Source organism: Aristolochia californica, unplaced genomic scaffold (assembly GCF_029961685.1).
Source record: "Aristolochia californica isolate CCGP_79_NKW_82.1479 unplaced genomic scaffold, dmAriCali1.0.hap1 SCAF_14, whole genome shotgun sequence".
In the NCBI taxonomy this organism is placed as follows: Eukaryota; Viridiplantae; Streptophyta; class Magnoliopsida; order Piperales; family Aristolochiaceae; genus Aristolochia; species Aristolochia californica.
Window position 1 is genome coordinate 1,836,519 of NW_027181815.1, and position 17,122 is coordinate 1,853,640.

Consider the following 17,122-nt stretch of genomic DNA (forward strand, 5'->3'; position numbering starts at 1 on the left):
ATCATGACCATCCCACCATTAGTTGTTGCTTACATGTTGAAGGTAAGGTTCAACCACCCATCCCTCCTCAGGCAAGCAACAAAGTCCAATGATGGGTCCCTAAGCTTACAAAGATCTCCCAGTTGCCATCATAGTGAGGAAAGCTCCTCGTTGCCATCGTAGGGCCTTAAAGAATAGCTGAGGGTGGTGTCGAGGAATGACCTCACTGCTGCTGTGCTTCAGATTCCGCTTACGTTGTTCAGAGACAGAGAGAGAGATCATCAGGGATGTTTGTTCCCAACTAAGATTAATGGATACGACACCGTGGGGCAGTTCGCTCAACTTGATTATCTTAAAATGAATTAAAGACTACCGTTTCAGAATTCAATAATGTCGCCTCCTGTCAACAACTGAAATTCCGCTCCTTTTTTTGAAAGAATCTAGCTTTGTTTGATTTGATAAATGGAAACATCTTCATAAGCATCTCTGGCCGTTCTGTCTTTCGGGTACGTTGGTTTTAATAAATAATTGCCTATTACGTATGGATTAATATACTATTTGAACTAATCAGGTTGTTTTAGCGACCAAACCCTGATTCAATTCAGTCCAAACACTCGATACAAACCCTATTTTTTTCGTTGATTGAAGATTAGATGACCTACTCCAATGCATCCTTCACTTCCACTTTCTATATTGGAGAGAGATCTTCGCGATTCCTTTGTATTTTGGGATTATCTCACACTAAGTTATTCCGGAGGGAAGCTCCGTCCGTAAATTTTGAGTCCTAATCCATTTCGTACTGCTGACTGCGGGATACAAGGAGAATACAAGGAGAGAATAATGGAAAGAGCCTCCACTTGCAAGCGATTAGAGACGTCGGAGAGCGTTTTCAGTTTTGCATTTCAAAGTAGAGAGAAATACAAAATGCAGAAGGAAGAATAGCGGGAGATCTTTAGGTCGGGAGATCCTTAGGGCTCTGTAGACTGACCACCCATTCGTTCGAAATGGAACTGCTTTCCGACTTAGACGTCTTTGTTTTTTATGGATTTCGGCAGTCTGCGGACGTCTTTTTTAGGCGGTGTCAATGAAGCTTCTCTAGTGGCTTGCAGCTGAAGGCTCTTTCCGTTATTCTGTCGCTGTATTAGGACTCAGAATTTACCCAGAGACCCAAAATATGAAGGCGATGATTCTGTCATCGAGGACGAGATCGCGCAGGTCTCCTTCCAATAGAGAAAGAGGAAGTGAGTGAGACCAGCTTGACGGTCGGAGCACCCAATGGCGGCGATGGAGAAGCTTAGCGGTGGCTCCCAAGTAAGACGGAGCCAAGAGAATGTTAGCCACGTGGAAAGCGTGGGCCCTCTGTGAGGTCCCGTCATGTGAAAAATCGGAAGGGGTGGAGTCCGGTCAAACCAACACTGCTGCTTTTCATCCAGTTTTCTTTCCGGATCTCTCGAAAGTCGTAGTTTTGTCTCATGTCGAGGCAGGATTCGTCGTTATGTTGGAAATTTGAGGATATTGAAGACTTGCGCTACAGCATTCTCTGATTGTTAGGTTGGGTCTGGAATGGTTTTCATTCTTTTCTCTTTGTCTAAATCTTGAGGAAAACACTTGAGCATATGTGGGAATCGTTTGGCATTTCTGAGGAATTATACAAATTTTTTGAGTTGGGTAGTGATTTTCTTTGCATCTTGCGCTAGTGCGTTTGCTAATTTGGACGTTTTGAAGTATTAGGATCATAGTATGTTGGCTTTCGGTGGAGCATTGGTAGATTGCTTCTGGGGTTGCCTGAGTTGATCAGTTGCGGCCAGAGCACCCATATCGGATAGCGAACTCTTTTCTTAACTAGGTTTTGGAGTCTGAGATCCATCTAGAGATTACTCAGATTTGGGCTGCACTCTTCTTTCTCGAAACAGCCATCTCAGGAAAGACACATGGTTTTTCTATCGGGGTGCTGTTGCTGAGAGTTTACAACGCTATTGTTCTTTGTGATTCATCCGAGGGGGAAGAGTGTTTTTTTTTTGGCTTTTCACGGGTACTATGGAGGACGAAGAGAAAATCGGACTTAGGAACGAGGACTCACAGGAGAAAATATCTCCAGAAGGATGTTGTCCACTTTTCCAAGCCCCTATTAATTGGTTTAGAAAGTTGGCGCAGGAGATGCATTGGAGTTTTGTCTTTGGAGTTGTAGTGGTATATGGAGTGAGTCAGGGAATGGGTGGAGGGCTTAGTCGTGTTGCTTCAGATTATTACTGGAAGGACGTGCAGAAAGTTCAGCCTTCTGAGACGCAGTTTTATATGGGAATAACTTCAATTCCCTGGATCATTAAGCCTCTGTGGGGACTTCTCACTGATGTTGTTCCCGTAGCAGGATACAAACGAAGACCCTACTTTGCTTTAGCCGGTGAGCTTCTTATACTTTATAATATCCAGTTCTTCATTTTTCAAGTTTATTGGACTCTTTGTTGGATTTTCAACTAAGTTTCAATCACTTCAGATTTGCAAGTAAAGATATCCTATTTTCTCTGGGTCTTCCTTGTATGATTTATTTATGACTCTTGAATTATATATCTCCTCTTTTCGTGGAGAATGATCTGATTAACGATTTTTCTATTACCTGTTCGAAATGATAAGATGCCGGTGCTGATTATTCAGCTTTATTTAAATCTGCTTGAATGAGCACTGACACCATTACAATTTTTTGAGTTCAGCATATTGTAAGATCCAATAGTATTTTTCGAAGTCTCAATTTGATGCTACTCACCGTGGCTTGTGATCACATCTTTCCGTAATTATTGAACTAAATAATTAATGGTGTAACATATATACGCTTCCTTTTGGAAATAAATCAGGCTTGACTTATTGAGAATGTAACCAAAGTATACAAAACCTAGTGAAAAATCTTAACTTACTGTTCTAGTTTTATCCCATCAGGATTTTTTCTTTTCTCAAACAAAAATTGTGTATTTCTTCATATTCTGGGACTAATGTACCTCTGAATTTCAGGTCTCATAGGAGGCATCTCCATGCTTATTCTATCGCTCAATAGTAATTTGCATGTGGTGGTTGCCATATTGTGTCTAACAACAGGCAGTGCTGGGGTAGCAATTGCAGATGTAACAATTGATGCGTGTGTGGCACAAAACAGTATAAATCATCCTGCCCTTGCTGGGGACTTGCAAAGCTTATGTGGGTTGAGCTCGTCCATTGGAGCACTAATAGGATTCTCAGTCAGTGGTGTACTTGCTCACCTAATTGGCTCACAGGTTGGCAGCTCCAAGTCCCTCTGGTTAAAGATAACATGGAAGCTACACTAAACCATTGCTCATTGCCTTGTGGAAACCATTTGTCTGCCTCCAGATTACTGGAACTTAATATGTTTAGAAAGTTCATGACATATTGAAGTAAATTTCAATTTTAATATTGCAAAGCGTGGAAGGAACTTGTAACAGCCAATTCAGGTAGTACTTTGTGTCCTGTCATGAATTATGGGCCTCCTATTGAATCTCTCCAAAATGAGGATTGTTTCTGATGAATGTGAATCCAGCTCAAATTTGACCAGTACATTTTATGCTCCATAGACCTATTCTTTTGTCTGCTGCTATTAATTTGGATGGAAAAACTGACCCAACTCTGCAGTATTTGTAGTTCTGACTGATATGTGGCTGAATGCACGTGATTAATGGCTCAAACCTGTGTTCTTTTCTTTCATTTTTCTTTTTCAGATTTCCATATATTTGTCTTCTTTACATTCGTTCCATCTATATCTGGTGCTTTTTGTTTCACAGGGGGTGCTTGGTTTGCTGAGTGTCCCTGCTGCACTAGTCTTTCTGGTTGGAGCTATACTAAATGAGCCCTGCAGGCAGAACTTTGCCTACCGAGAAGTAATGTACTTCATTAATTTTTTTCCTCCTTGTCATTCACTTAATTGTATCTTTGCTTTTCATTTCTGTTTTTAACATTGTATTACTGCTTTTTCTACTTCGTGCCCTCTTAATGGATTCTTCTTCTCATTGCTTTCAAAAAGTAAAAAAAATTATAGTTCATTAATTTTTGCTCCTCTTTTGGCTTCAACTTGTTCCCCTCTGTTTCTTATTCCTTAGCACGACCCAATCAGGTTCATCAGAAGTTGCTTGGTGCTGGTCAAAGCATGTGGGTGACACTGAAATGCCCCGACATTTGGAGACCATGTTTATACATGTACATCTCATTTGCTCTAAGCTTGAATATCCAGGAGGGAATGTTCTACTGGTATACAGATAACAAGGCGGGTCCAGCTTTCTCTCAGGTAGATCTATTTTTCCACATTCTTTCTTATCATTGGATAAAGATGCAGGAAATAGTACAGGCTCCTTTGAGTTTTTCATTCTTAGGGAAAAGCCAATTAGACTTCTGAAATATAGTCCAGATGAGATGCAAACTTGAGGCACTAGTTGGACAATTCAATCTGACTGGTTCCTGAATGGGCAGTTGAGATAAAAGGCATTAATGTGAGGGTTGGCCTGACTTGTGATGGAAACAGAACTGTCAATTTTTGGACCACAGTGCTGCCATGGTTGACTCTTTTTCCATTCTTTAATCTGGCTTCCCCAAATATCTCCTAAATGTACAGGTCTTAAACTGTTGACTTAGGTTTTACCAAATTCAAGGTGACTGTAGTCAATGTACCAGTCCCTAATTATTGGACTTGTCTAATCTGAGAGCTCATACTGATAACACTAATACTTACCGATGCAGGAGAACATTGGCTTCATATTTTCCATAGGCTCTGTGGGTTCTCTGCTCGGGGTACTTCTCTACCAAAATGTTTTGAAGGACTACCCATTTCATGTGCTCCTCTTTGGGAGTCAATTACTCTTAGGCATTTCAGGAATGATGGACTTGGTTTTGGTATTGCGCTTGAACCTAAAGTGTGGCATGCCTGATTCTCTCTTTGTGGTATTCGATGAAATTGCATATCGAATGGTTGGCCAACTCAAGTGGATGCCTCTTCTCGTCCTTAGTTCCAAGCTTTGTCCCCCTGGAATAGAGGGCACCTTTTTCGCTCTGCTAATGTCTATTGATAATTTTGGCTTACTGACATCTTCTTGGCTTGGCAGCTTGCTTCTCCATATCTTGAAGGTCACCCGTACAGAATTCAACAACCTTTGGTTAGCTATTTTGGTTCGAAATATCATGAGAATATTACCCCTCTCAGTGCTATTTTTGGTGCCAAAGGGTGATCTACAGTCTACAATTCTTCCACTTGACTTGTTAAATGGGAAAGAAGAACAAGAAATTAGAGAAAAAGATGACAATATTGAAATGGTTGCTCTTGTAGATAATACCAGATGATAGTCAAGAGTTCCTGCATCTAACATATTTGTCTCTTAAGCATTGGAGCTTATTGTGAAGGGATCAATTGGAACCCAACAAGGAAAACACACATGCCTTAGATGTATATCTCAGATCCAGCATCAATATATTTTGTTTCTGATCTCAATGTACCATTCATACACCAAATGTAGTAACGTTTTCATTTAGAATTCTTTCAGTCAATAAAGTTGTTGAATTTTACAACAGAAGCTGAGTCTTCCTGCAAGTTGGTGCATTTCTGATGTTCTGTCAAGAATTTCATACATAACTTTTCGAGGGAAGAGTGTCAATCCTGAGAATCATGGATGCATGCATCCTGTCTTCTTATCCACTTTGTGGCTGACTAGGGGATTCAGAACATCAAAGCTCTCTGGCATACCTTTGAAAGGATAGGGAAGAAGTGGATTCCAAACTAATCATGGAAAAGAAGTGCATCAGTGGGAACAATGGAGAATCACAGGAACACCAAATATATTTTTTATTTTTTTTCTACTTCACTGGGCCCTTGTACATATTACCTTTTCTTGGATGATATATACTTTTTTTTATTTTTTTGTATAATAAGTTCTCTTGCTTTCTTGCTTGTCTTGAACTGCGAAGAATACTGGAAAAGAACTTTTCTGGTCATTGCTGTTGCTAAGAAATAGTTGTTGTTTTTCAAGAGACTTGATTCAGAAAAAGTTAGGCCACAATTCTAAACTTGTCCACGCCTTTCATAAAATATTTTATGTCACCTAATCAACAAAGTTTACCTGGAGCCTCTTTAAGTTCTTAAGTAAAGTAGAACCTCCTTCAGAAGTTCTCCTTGATCCTTGCAGTAGCAGATCAGTGTTGCTGACCATAGAGGTCATTTAATGCTATAGCAGATAAACAGTGCTTGGATACTATTCTGGATTACTTTTTGTTACATCTTACTTCCTGAGAATGGCCCTCTCCTTGTCTTTTCTTTTGTGAAACTATCTCTATTAATTTAATCACCATCACAATAAGAAAGATACAATTAAAAAGAATATGAAGCCTAAAAATTATAATGGCTTGTAGTACATAGTGCATCTACTTATATTTTCCACAACATGCAGGAAAATGCATTGCAAAAAAAAATAGAATATCCACAACATGTCATCTTTCAGTTCTCTACAAATAATGACATTTTTCTTCTGCGAATCCTAGCTCAGAGTCTTTGCTATTGTAAACAACCCTCAGGTTTTTCTGCTGATAATTCCCAATGATCCCAATGTCATCTTCAGAAGAAAGGCTAGCCAGAGCCAGACAAACCTGGGATACATCCCTTTTCACAAAATAAAACATCCCAGAAACATCGATTTTCACTTGAACGCCACCCTCAAAATGCAATTTCAGATTAGGAATTTCCACTTCTCTATATCCACTCAAGTTAAAGCAGGTATCCAGGATGGAAAAACTAGGCGCAGATGGATACCCAGTAAACTGCTTTAGAAACTCATTCTTCAGAGCCTTATAAACTGATGGAATCAGTCGAGTGATCACTGTTCCTGAATCAATTAATGTAACACCATTTGCAAACCCTGGAGCTTGCAAAGGGACTCCACCAACACTAGCACCAGTGAAGTTGAGAAGATAGAAAGTGGGCATCTGAGGGTTTGAAACAATTCTAGTGTAAGAAATTGGGGTTGAATTCTTGTACTGTGACAAATCAGTACCCAGAATTAAAGAACCAGGTAAATTTTCTTCTTCTGATGGCAAACAGTAAGAGAAAACTCCTCCAAAATTTGCCAAAGTTTGAGAAACTACTGACAACTGACTCCTACCTAGCCCCATCAAGCCTGATACTCCTCCAAACAGCCCTTGATTCCTCTGGCCACAGCCAAATATGAAACCTTCTATTGCTGTGTCTCCAAGTTTGAGTTGCTCAAGGCCTAGCTCACCGTGAGTGTAGGATCCATCACCATAGTTTACAATGTAGTTGCAATTTGGTTCATCTATGCCACAAACTCCCAAATTCCCAGTAGCAAACTGGAGTGAAGCACAAGTGGATGAGTTGCAGAGAATCGAATGGAATGTGGGTGAAAGAGAAGGACTGAAGAGCGGGTTTTGTTGGCTATAGCAATATCTGCAAGGCTGGCATTGTACCCAGGTGAGATCACTGCCTGTGTCCACTATAACTGTCATATTCTGCCCTCCCAAATCTATTGTGACAACGAAGTTCAGTGTCTGCAGCTTAATGCCGGAACTCAGAGGCAATTCAGAATCGGAGATCTGTTCAGTCCTGCTGGAAACTGCTTTTTTTCTCTGAGATTGAAAGGACTTGACTCGGGATTCATCCGAAGATAAGAGCATCTCTACTTTGTCATGCCAGCTCGTTGTAATTCTGAAGCTTGAATCATGGTGTCTCATTTCCAGTATGGTGGCACCTTTCTCTGTTCCTGCAAATTCAATCGTTCGAAGGCCAGAAAAAAAAAACAAATGTTTAAACAAGGGAACGATGATCACTCATTTGAGAATTGCAACCAGTTCCATCATCAGAAACCTCTAAGGAGCATCTAGGAGCATTTTTTCTTCATAAAAAATTTAAATGAGAAACCCATAAACCAGAACTCGGAAGAAAAGAAAAAAGACAAGACAATAACTAACTTTCTGTATATGTAACAGTCCACTATTTGTGTTGCAACTATTCTGGAAAAGGCTACAACCTAGAAGATAATGGTAGTTATGTCGATCCATAATGCACTTTGTCTTAATCTGGACTTACTTGATCTTTGTGACGAACACCTTGGTGTATATGTTGGTTTTCTGATCTGAGACTCGGGCAAGAGCAGCACGTCTCTTTCTTTCAGGCAATTGACACCATTCCCACTGATGAAAAGCATAACCTGAAGAAGAAGAAGAAGAGAGAGCATCGATCTCTGGATTGTAGAACCGGCCATTAGAGGATGTTAAGGAAGTATAGAACCCAGAATGGATATCAAAGCAAGAAGGAAAGAAGAAAAGAGATTCTTGGAAGTTGGAGTTTAGCATGAGAACAAAGATAAATGGCTGGCTTATGGACCCACTGTTGCATGAGAATTATTGAGGCTTCACGTGAAGACCCAACCAACAGAGTTGCTTCTTGAGCTGGTTAAAGGGATAGAATGTGAGAGATAGAGAGGTAGAGATAACAAAGAAGATTATTCGCAGAATCTACACAGAAAAAAAAAAAAAAAAAAAAAAAAAACAAAGGGGACAGAGAGAAATAGAATTGCAGCATTTGTTTGTAAATTTGGATTACCTTCTCTTACATCCAGCATTCCGGTCTGCATTCTTTTCTCTATGATAGCCTCATCTTTCCCCTCTCTTACTCCTGCCTTTCGTGGGTTGTTTTGTTGGTTTCCTTATCTTTTATTACTCCGAATGAAGTCTGCAACTCTCTCACATGTTGTTGAAACCTTCCTGCTTCCTTGATTCATTTGGCTTATTCATTTTGTTTTTCTCAGCTCCAGTGGGTCTTCTCAAATTCAGAGCTGTAAGATGTGTTTGAATCATAAAAATCCAACAATATCTTCTTGGTTTTTAATCTCTTCTCCATTGATGGCAGAGATGGGACCTGGTTCATCGGATTCCTGTAGCAACAGAAAATGATTAAGAATTTAATATCTGCTACTTGGTCAGCTTACACAGGTGCATCATTTGTCGCCAGAATGTGAGATCATTTTCAAAAAAAAAGTTAATTACTATTATCAATTACGTCCTAGAAAATATTAAAATTATTGTCTGCTCCCTTTCTGACTATCACTTAAGCATGGGTCAAGATAAGGATTTGGGATTTGGGATTTGGGATTTGGGATTTGGGATTTGGGATTAGTCGTCCGAGTCATGCTTTTGTCAAATTTTTACTCAAAGCCCTCTAGTTTACATCCCATCTGTCAATCACTAATTATTAACCGGACATTCGCACCAACTCTCTTCCCCTCCCGCCCACCAAAGCCGCCTTTCCTCCTCTTCCTGTCGACATCCTTTTTCCTTCTTCCAAATATACCCTCCACAAGGCCTCTTTATCCGTTTGTCGTTTACTGCAACTGACGGCGAAAAGGAAAAATAAAGTATCGGTAAGATAAAAAAACGAGGACAAAAGCATTTTCCACCTTTTATCCGAAAATAAAAAAAGGCAAGAGCTATCCCACTTGAATGCCGACGTGTCAATCTATGCTACAGAGAGGACGATTCTGGGTAAGAGTCTGCCACGTATCCCTCCGCCAATCGGATGTACCAAGATTCGAAAGGTGCGTGAACCGGACCCCACATATATCCGCTATTTGATGTGACGTGTCAGGATGCCACGTCTCACGGGGTCCACTTCCTAGGGTTAATTGCTGACTTGTCTTGTCGCGGTTTTTATCAGTTTGTTACCCTTTTTTTTTTAGTTAAATGACGTAAATAGCCTCACTGGCCTTTCTTGAATTGACTGAAAACTCTCCGCTGTTTCTTCCGTGCACGTGTTCCAAAACTGTCCTTCTCAGACTTATCATTAAATAAGTAAATACAAATTAATATTTATAAAACAGGTAAAATATACCTCAAATGTAGAAGTCCCCGCGGGGTTCTGGCGCTCTGGGAACTTCTGTTTGCTGTCAGAGAGGACCATCTGACGGCTCAGATCAATTAACGGGTCCACTCTAAGTCCTCTTTATACACAGCGAAGGGTGAAATTGTAAAATCATATTTACTTATCCTTTTTTCTAGGGCATTCCGCCCTAATTTAGCGTGTCTTGTCCAAGTAGACACGTTCAAAACCGGCTCATGCCGCGTGGAGTAGCACGTGCGCTGTGTGCCTCTCTTTCTTCGTCATTTCCCCTTTCGCGGAACCAAAAATAGGGTCTTCTCGATTTTCCTTCATTTCTTCTGGGAATCTCCGATCGCCGATACTCAATTCTGCAAGTACGGATCCAGGAAGAATAAGGGATTTTGGTTTCTTCTTCATCTTTTTCTTGTTAGTCCATCTCTGGTAGATCTTGGAGTTGTTGTTTCCTTTTTTCCTTCTACTGTGCTTGTTACGAGGTTTTCTTCTAGGGTTTGGGAACATCTTGCGTCTTGGGTTCTCCTAGTCGGACTTTTGATGGTTCAGCTCGTGAATTCCGGCAATCTCAGGCCAGAGCCTGAAAAGTTGGCAGTGAAGTTGGAGATCGAGGATCCGTTGGACGAAGAGCATGGCCGTCTCAGCAAGAGATCAAAGGCTTCCCCACCTCCCCAGCAGGTTCCTTTTGGTTTCTGCTTTGTTTATCTTGATGGTGTTGTCATTTGGAAATTTTAATGCCTACACGTTGGCGTCTTTGTGTTCTTGGAGTAGTGTATTTGGTGCTCATAAGGGGAGGAATAAAGATTTTTTATTTGTTTTGCTGTCTAGGGTTGTTTTTTTTATTTTAATCTTGTTGCTTTAGCAGTTCCTTTGGGTATGGTTTGGACGCCTGTTATTATGGAGCTCGGGATCTCTTTTATGTTATTTGCCGTACACATACATGAGTTTTTCACTTTGCATGGCTGTTGTTTGTTCGCCATATTCATGGTTGAGAAGGATTCAGTTGCATTTGTCTTCCCTGATATTGTTGCAGCAATGGAACACGGGATCAAGCAATAGTTTGCCCCAGCCTCCCCAGTACAATCCTCTGGACGAACCGAGTCCCTTAGGCTTACGATTAAGGAAAAGCCCATCATTGTTGGACCTGATTCAAATGAAGCTTTCTCAAGCGAATTCTTCTGCAGGAGTTGCTAACTTTGAAAATTCTGATTTGGGTAAAAAGAAGGATGTCAAAGGAGCTGTAGGTGCTGGAGGTGCTTCTTCAACTGATAAGCTGAAGGCTTCCAATTTTCCTGCCTCTCTTTTAAGGATAGGGACGTGGGAGGTAGATTTTCTTCTTATGTCCTGAATCCTTAGTTTTTTTCCTTCGTCTATTTCTTTTTTATTTGTTGCTAGGTACTTTCCGCTTTTCTTTTTCCCATTCTTTTATTCATTTTTTTAGATGATGAGGTGTCATTCTTGTAGTAGACATCCTGTAAGGTAACTAGAGTTCTGCTGGTAACAGTGTGTATCGCGATATGAGGGTGATTTAGTAGCGAAGTGTTACTTCGCAAAACATAAGCTTGTATGGGAGGTGCTTGAAGGTGGACTCAAGAGTAAGGTAGAGATCCAATGGTCAGATATCACAGCTATCAAGGCACAATGTCCGGACAATGGACCTGGGACTTTGGATATAGTGGTAAATCTGTTGGAACCTTCATCTTCTCGTATTGAAAATATTGTATTGCTGGCTTTTCTGACAAAACCGTGGTTCTTTTGGCTAGTTGGCTAGACAACCTCTATTCTTCAGGGAGACAAACCCGCAGCCAAGGAAGCATACCCTGTGGCAGGCAACTTCAGATTTTACAGGCGGGCAAGCAAGTATCCATAGGTAATCAAAATTTAATTTCTGTGCTAACAGTGATTAAAATGCTTATGTGAATTTATAGTTCTCAGTTTGCTAATCTACATGTTAACTCAGGGTCAGAGCCAGGAAATTTTTATGTGGTGAGTGAACACATGCATTAAACACTAATATGGCTTTTTATCCTAAGCATTAGTGAACATAAAGCTATTTCTTATTTGTTTATTTATCTTGTGTGAAAAAGAACTATCTGACTGATTCTTCAAACTACTTGTTTCTACCATTTTTGGAAGATCTCACTGTCAAATGTTGAAAAATATCTAGCTTTTGTTTTTGTCTTACCATTGAGCCGAAAGAATCAAATGTATATGAGATGTAAACACTGTTATAATGACTTCTACTGGACTTGACATCTTTCAAAATAAAGGAGAAAGCATGGCTCAGTTAATTTTAGTGCCCACTTTTTTGTGAGTCTCATTACAAATTGTGTTTAAAATCATTTCTGCTGTTTTTGGTTTGAAGTTGACTTGGACTGATGTGATGTAGCTGGTATAAACAAGATTAAGTTCCACTCGTAGCACTTTTATGTAGGACAGGATGGAAATTCAATATACGGATGTTTAGCAATTAAGGAAGCCAGGAAATAAGTGGCTCAGGTTTAGGTAAAAATTGTATTGCCTGCTAAATTGATAAGAAAAATTAAGCTAAACCACAAATTTAAACAAACAATTGGAAGGATATTTAAAGATATCAGAGAAGAAAGAAAATACTTAAAACTCCAGATGTCTTCTAAATAAGCGGATTGAAGGTTTCTTTGGTGTGATAAAAAAAAGGTTAAGGAATACGGTTCAGGAATGATGGTACGGGATTAGGCTTTACATGGTTGTACCAATTCGCTTTTAACCACAAAACCAATAAAATAAAACCTTAACAGTATAAAAAGAACAAGAAGGGATGCTTTACATTGCTTGTCTAATACTTAGCAATCATTTTAGTTTATTGGTAGTAACTTCCTCGTATTATTTTAATGGAAAAGACTTTTGGTTTACAAATATGGGAAAATTTCTTCAAGTGGGCATTGTTTTGAGCATGTCATTTGTAGTCTGGAAAAGATGACAGAGAAAAGAGTATGACAGTATGAATACTTTTCTGTCTAGTTCTCATCTGATTTCAGGCCACGGGTACTAGTTTTTCTATCATGGGTTCTGCACATGCATGGTTGAATTTCAGGTGCTCTGGGGCTTCTTTGAATGTTTAATTTGATACCTGGTTTCACTCTGTAACAGGGAGAATTCTTAATTTTGTTTGTGCAGGAGACATTTTCTTCAGTGTCCTCAAGGCCTGCTAAACAAACACTTTGAAAAATTAATCCAGTGTGATCCTCGTCTTAACTTGCTGAGCCAACAGCCAGAGATAATCTTAGAATCTCCATTCTTTGAAACCAGAGGTTCTGTATTTGAGGATCCTGATGAAACAAAATGTCATTCCTTTGATCATCTGAAGAATGAATATGTTTCGACTTTCTCTGGCTTCCACGATACTTCATCACCTAGTCTGGCTCAGTCATCCCCAAGTGTGACTGAAATGCGTGATCCAGTAAATAGAGCACTAGAGCCATCAAAGGGAGCTCCTTCACCAAGCTCAGGTACTTATTGGCAAATATTTACTGTCATGTTGGATAAATTTTGTCAGATACTAGGTTGATTTGTGTTCTATCATATCTTGCAATATGCTAGAGTAGGTCACATGCTTTATATTGTAAATTTGTTCCATGAGATATTTGTACTGAGACCCAAGTGTTTTTTTAATTTGCTTGCCCTAGGGTCTTGTAGGTCCTGTGTTTTTTTTTTATGTTACATTCTTGTGTTCTACATTCTTCTCAAGTACGTCTTATGTTGTTACAATTGACCCAAAATGCATGACAATATATGGGAAGGTGTTGTTATGGTGTTTCTGACACTACTTCAAGCTTTAGATTCCTTCGTCTTATCACTACCTGAGTTGCTAGGTATGCTGGTCATTTGACTGCAAAAAGAACCACGGACAAAATTAGAGGTGAAATTCCCACGCTTCAGGCAAATTTTATGCTCTAATTGGTGCTATGAGATCCAGTAGAAAATGTCAAAGATGAGACTAATCTCATGATTCAGATTACTCCTTATTGGCGTAGACTTGCTATGGTGGCTTGTGAAAGTGGGTTTTGTTTGCCATGTCACATGCCTCTTTAGCACATGAAACGTATTTGGTAATCTAAACTGCATTTATTCGATAGTGCGTGTACTTTGACCATAAAAATGGGTGACCATGAGCTTTTTGACAAGGGAAATTCAAACCGTTCCTCATCTCATTCAGGAAAAAGGTAAGAAAAGTTGCACTGTTTCCTTCTGTACATATTGGCATCATTCAATTGCATGAGATTGTCAGTTTCTAGGATTTCATCTTCTTCAATTCCTTCTTTTGAAGAGTTCTGAAGTGGAGCACAAAAGGATGCGGAACTGTTGGTTTTTGTAGCCCTATCTAACATATAATACTCTTTGATTCGGAAAAACCAAAATTGCTTTGGCTTACTGGCCAATTATTTGCCATGTTGAAAATAAATACATGGGTCGAAAGGGCTGGTCGTGCGTGCGCTCATCTTGTTGTCAACAACAGTAATCATAGCTTCAGAATCAAATTGTGCAATAATTGGTCCCGCCAAAAGTTGATGAGACTTTTTTCCGCATGTTCTACATATATACTATTTGACTGATTCAGATTATCGTGTCAGTGATGGATTCCCAGGCGATAGAAGATGGTGGAAATAAAGAAGCAGAGGACTTGAAGGATTCTACCAACAGCTGGGATCAGTTCAAAGTGCCCGGTCTTCGTCATTCGATGTCTATGAGTGATTTGGTAAACCATATTGGACACTGCATCTCTGAGCAAATGACGTCTGGAAATCCTTTTTTCTCCCCAGAGGGAGAAGGGTCTCGAAGCAGAGACATGTTGGACGACATTACACAATACCTACTGAGTGATTCGCAATTCTGTTCAGCTTCAGATGAGCAATCCCTCATGACGAGAGTCGATTCCCTCTGTTCACTCCTCCAGAAGGATGCAGCAACAATCCAACACCTGCAAATAAAAAGTGAAGATGAAGTAAACGATGAGTCAACTTATATGCGCAGATCCACCGAGGAGGAAAAGCTCAATGCTGGAGACGTCCTGGCATCTGACGTTGAACTAAGAAATGATGTTTCCGGCTGCAAGCAGCAGCAGCAGCCATCGGCCATGTCAAGAAAAGACTCCGTTGGGGATCTGCTGCTTCATCTTCCTCGTATTGCATCTCTCCCGCAGTTCTTCTTCAACATCTCCGAAGACCGTGATAATCAAGCTCGATGAACGCTGGGTTTATGATATCTGGGACCTTGTGCGGAAGTCAAAAAATGTGAAAATGATCTGGTTGTTTGTTAAATATATCTTCTATTTATGTGAAAATATGTAGGTTTGATAACTTCGAGTGTCAGGGTCCTGAAGTTGCTAATGATGGTTCCTGACGCATCTCTATAAGCAAAGTTGGGAGCTAGATGTTTATAACATTTCCTGTTTTTTCTATTACCTTTCTTCGCATCAAGAAAGTAGGTTTGGAATAAATTTTACATAAATCTCGACAGAGTGAGCTTATACAACAACTCTCTTGCAGGGATAAATCTTCTGCACTTTTTCACAAGCATAAACACGACACCATCATAACAACCTGTATGACTATATTATGAATATATACATGAAACATTAAAGAATAATTTCTTAAGAATCGTCCGTGGGGATGTCGTTTGCTTCTTCGGATTCTTGCAGCAAGTTCATCAGCATGGATACCTGGTTCTGAAGCATGGCTTTTTCTCTCTCTACTTGGGCTCTTTTGCTGCGTTCTTCAAGGAGCTGGACCTGCAAATGCTCAAGGCACCGAGAATCTTCTTCAAGTTGCTCGTTCAGCCCGTCGATCTCCCTGTCCTGTACCTCGAAGCGAAAACAAAATGTACTATTTCACTGTAAGTTGCTCATCCAGGGAAATTCAGTAATAACTAACTATATAGCTTGGAATAGGAAGGGATGCATTGGATACAGATATTTCTGACCTTTCTATTCATCTCCTGAACTGCAATGCGTCTCATGCTCTCGACAACATCAACGTTGACGAGCTTGCGTTTCTTTCCGATGAGCCAGCCTTTTGGGTAAGTCGTTGAATCAAAATCAGGCGGCGGAAGCAGCATTTCATTGGATAATTTCTGTTTGTTCGAGTTGTTTATTACCGGCTCCAATGGTTCAAAAAGAGCCTTCCGACGATCGGACAGAGGTGGAGTTGCGTCCTGTGAGTTATCGGAGTTCGCCATTAAAACATCTTCTGTTTTGTTCGGTGTTTCGACGATTTCCTCGGTTGGCTTCTCTACAGGCCTCCCGTTTGCTGGCACCAACAGATCATTAGCTTTTTGAGTCCAAGTTTAGCCAATCTACTTGTACAAAAGACCCAGCTCAGAAACAGAGAAAATTCCTGTTTGTGAAAGAGTAAAGAATACCGAAAACCCATGGCCCTACCGCCCTACAGATATAATTGCAGATTCACCAACCAATTCAACAGAGCTTCGAGACGTCTACTCCAAACAACCCACCCACCCACCCACCCACTTATGCCCACTTTTTTTTTTTTTTTTTCAATAATCAAGTGGAGATTCGTTTCCTTTCGTTTCGGACGGAATAGAAAATGAGAAAAGTAAGTTGGAATTTCCCATTTCAGATAAGACTTCCGAGAATCAACAAAGGCATCTATTTGTATCAACAAGATATTCCGTCAGCGTTTTTTAGCATGAGTCACTCGGAGATGTGCCGGTGGCCGGCAGCCGGCAGACATTCAGATGACCCCCTGCTGCCAAGGCAGGAAAGCCTACAATTACCCAAAAGGTCAAAGCTAACAAAATCCGTCACCGGCGGTGTTCGCGAAATGGGGAAAAACACAAATTTTGTTTTCGTGAAATCAAAATAGTAAAAAAAACATGGGTTATTGAGGAATCGGAAACGAAATTAGTAATTTGGTACCAGTTCTCTTCCGGGAGTTCCAAAAGATCTGAGGCGGCTCGGCGGGGGAGAAGCCATGGAGGAGTCCTTTCGTCTTCTTCTGGTGAGAATCCGGGGAACCCATATCATGTCCGAAGACAGCTCGATCTCGGTCCTCCTTCAGAGACGTAGCAGGTGCATGGATCCTCTGCGACGATGAACGAAAATTGAAACCCTCAAGAAGAGGATAGCGTCTCTTTGGATGTGCCGCTCGTTGGATCTCATGATTTTCCTTTAATCTTTACCTGTTATTTATCTTATTCTATTCTCCAACAAAAATTCCCAAGGGTAGCCCAAAATACGTCAGCCTTGAAACCACCAGAACGGCGCTT

At 40.3% G+C, this 17,122-nt stretch overlaps 4 protein-coding genes across 4 annotated transcripts; 2 read left to right on the forward strand and 2 right to left on the reverse strand.

Annotated features, from left to right (window-relative positions):
• Positions 1–720: 720 nt before the first annotated feature.
• LOC137949716 (probable folate-biopterin transporter 2) lies at positions 721–5,956 on the forward strand. Its single transcript, XM_068795873.1, has 5 exons — positions 721–2,380; positions 2,983–3,242; positions 3,765–3,860; positions 4,094–4,264; positions 4,714–5,956. The coding sequence occupies exons 1-5, from the start codon at positions 2,017–2,019 to the stop codon at positions 5,308–5,310; spliced, it is 1,488 nt and encodes a 495-aa protein (XP_068651974.1). The 5' UTR covers positions 721–2,016; the 3' UTR covers positions 5,311–5,956.
• A 336-nt stretch (positions 5,957–6,292) lies between these two features.
• Positions 6,293–8,288, reverse strand: LOC137949717 (aspartyl protease family protein At5g10770). Its single transcript, XM_068795874.1, has 2 exons — positions 8,060–8,288; positions 6,293–7,733 (listed from the first exon to the last, which is right to left on the reverse strand). Exons 1-2 carry the CDS (start codon positions 8,232–8,234, stop codon positions 6,466–6,468), a joined length of 1,443 nt encoding a protein of 480 aa, XP_068651975.1. The 5' UTR covers positions 8,235–8,288; the 3' UTR covers positions 6,293–6,465.
• A 1,837-nt stretch (positions 8,289–10,125) lies between these two features.
• On the forward strand, positions 10,126–15,311 carry LOC137950034 (uncharacterized). The gene is made up of 6 exons (XM_068796376.1): positions 10,126–10,537; positions 10,893–11,183; positions 11,364–11,537; positions 11,623–11,729; positions 13,016–13,347; positions 14,470–15,311. The coding sequence occupies exons 1-6, from the start codon at positions 10,400–10,402 to the stop codon at positions 15,081–15,083; spliced, it is 1,656 nt and encodes a 551-aa protein (XP_068652477.1). The 5' UTR covers positions 10,126–10,399; the 3' UTR covers positions 15,084–15,311.
• A 13-nt stretch (positions 15,312–15,324) lies between these two features.
• On the reverse strand, positions 15,325–17,111 carry LOC137950035 (protein HEADING DATE REPRESSOR 1-like). Its single transcript, XM_068796377.1, has 3 exons — positions 16,773–17,111; positions 15,818–16,143; positions 15,325–15,692 (listed from the first exon to the last, which is right to left on the reverse strand). The coding sequence occupies exons 1-3, from the start codon at positions 16,873–16,875 to the stop codon at positions 15,489–15,491; spliced, it is 633 nt and encodes a 210-aa protein (XP_068652478.1). The 5' UTR covers positions 16,876–17,111; the 3' UTR covers positions 15,325–15,488.
• Between the last annotated feature and the right edge of the window lie 11 nt (positions 17,112–17,122).